This window comes from Numida meleagris, chromosome 11 (genome assembly GCF_002078875.1).
Source record: "Numida meleagris isolate 19003 breed g44 Domestic line chromosome 11, NumMel1.0, whole genome shotgun sequence".
In the NCBI taxonomy this organism is placed as follows: domain Eukaryota; kingdom Metazoa; phylum Chordata; class Aves; order Galliformes; family Numididae; genus Numida; species Numida meleagris.
In genome coordinates, this window is record NC_034419.1 from 2977926 (window position 1) to 2979757 (window position 1832).

The 1832-nt window shown below is 65.0% G+C and overlaps 1 protein-coding gene across 1 annotated transcript in view; it reads left to right on the forward strand.

Moving 5' to 3' along the window:
* LOC110404878 (serine/arginine repetitive matrix protein 2-like) overlaps nucleotides 7-1832 on the forward strand; it is a 2632-nt gene continuing 806 nt past the window's right edge. Inside the window, exons 1-5 of the mRNA XM_021409645.1 lie at nucleotides 7-131; nucleotides 223-326; nucleotides 546-653; nucleotides 805-923; nucleotides 1089-1828. Of these exons, the coding sequence (XP_021265320.1) occupies nucleotides 81-131; nucleotides 223-326; nucleotides 546-653; nucleotides 805-923; nucleotides 1089-1828 (1122 nt within the window). The 5' untranslated portion in view covers nucleotides 7-80. The remainder of the gene's footprint in view (nucleotides 132-222; nucleotides 327-545; nucleotides 654-804; nucleotides 924-1088; nucleotides 1829-1832) is intronic.

Below are 1832 nucleotides of genomic sequence, written 5' to 3' on the forward strand. Positions count from 1 at the left end.
CAGTGGAGGCAGCGCCAGCGCAGGACACGACCTGCATCATCTGCCTGGACCCCGTGGGGGACAGCAGGTCGTACGGCACCATGGTGTGCCCGTCCTGCCGACGCGCCTGGTTCCACCGGGCCTGCATCCAGGTAGGAGCCCTCCCCTCGCCCCGCGGCCACGGCAGCCGCTCAGCAGCACCAGGCCCCACTCACGCTCACGCTGCTTATTTTTCGGCTGCAGAGACAGGCCCTGCGTGAAGGCATTACTTTGCACTGTCCCGTCTGCAAAGATGAGGAAGACTTTTTCAATGACATGATCACCATGGGGATCCATATCCCACTCAGGTTGGTATCCAACTCCCAGTTCTCCAGACGTGAGGGCACAAGAGCTGTGCCTGCCCAGGGACTGCCCCGGCAGGCCTGACCCTTTGCTGCCCGTGAGCGCTGGCCTCAGCTTCACATGGAAGCTGGAAACGGGGTTGGGCTGGAAGAGCAGGGATGGGCGGGGTCCATCTTAGTCCAGGGGCAGCGGGTGCTCATCAGATTCCTTCCCTTCTCTGGCAGAGGACCAATGCGGGACAACACTTCCTCTGTACAAAAGGGAGACAGCCGCAGGTGCTGCAGTGTCAGCAACTGCCGTTACCCACACGGCAGGGAGCGGGCAGGACAGGGGTGAGTTACCTCAGCAGCCCTCTGGGGCTCTGCGTGGGATCGCAGCCTCACCACAGGCTGGGGCAGCACGGACCGAGCACCAGAGCTGTGCCGGGCACTCCCTGGCTCACATCACTTTGTCCTCACGGCCACAACCCGCTTGTTTCCCCAGGCCCTGGGAGCTGCTCCTCTGCAGCTCCTGCGCTGCACAAGGCACCCATCGGCGCTGCTCCGGCTTGAGTCAGAGCAGAACAAACTGGGAGTGCAACGCCTGTGCTGGAGAGGGCACCTGTAAGAGGCAAACAGTCGCGTGCCGCTGGGCTGGGGCCAGGCGAGGCCTGGCAGCGGGTGCTCCTGGCGGCCTTTCTTAAGTCTCTTTGGCCCAGGAGGGATGGGAGCCTGTCCCACCCCGGGGCTGGAGTTCCATCCCGCTAACCTTCCTGCCTCCCCTTACAGCCTCCTGCACCAGTTTGAACAGTGCTGCCTCCAGCATCAGTTTGAAGAATGCTGCCTCCAGCACCACCATCCAGCAGGGACTGGGGCTGTCGCAGTTTACCCCAGCACCAGAGAGGAGCAGCTCCAGCACCACCAGCCAGGCACCATCAGCACCAGCTCACAGTTCCCAGGTGCCTGAGAGCAGTGGCCTCCCCAGCGAGCGCAAGACAGAATGGAGGAGAATCGGCTCACGTTTACATCGCAATGACAATGCCTTCGGTGAGCCCGGAGGATGCTGTGGGAGCAGCCACGTTGCAGCCCTGAGTGCTGGGAGCAGCACCCCAAACTCTGCCAGCCAGGGGACATCACGGTCCCCGAGGCACTCCGTGGCAGTTGGCCACAGCCGCCGGAGCAGACAGGGAGAGCGGGCCCAGACACGAAGACGCTCTCCGTTGCGGTCCCGGGCCCCAGAATCCCCAAGCTGGCCCCAACGACGCCGTGGGAGCAGGCACACACCAGCCCCACGTGCTGAGAGCTGCAAGCACGGCTACACCCGACGGGGAGCACCGGGGTCCTCGAGGGATTCCACAGCGGCTGATGGAAGCCGGTCCAGGCAGCCAGGGCGGGCCCAGACTCGAAGCTGCTCCCCTCTCAAACCTCGGGCTGCAGAGTCCCAGAGCCGGCCCCGAAGACGCCGCGGGAGCCGCTCCAGGCGGCGAGGGCCAGCCCAGCGGCGCAGCCGCTCCCGGCTCCCACGTCGGGCCC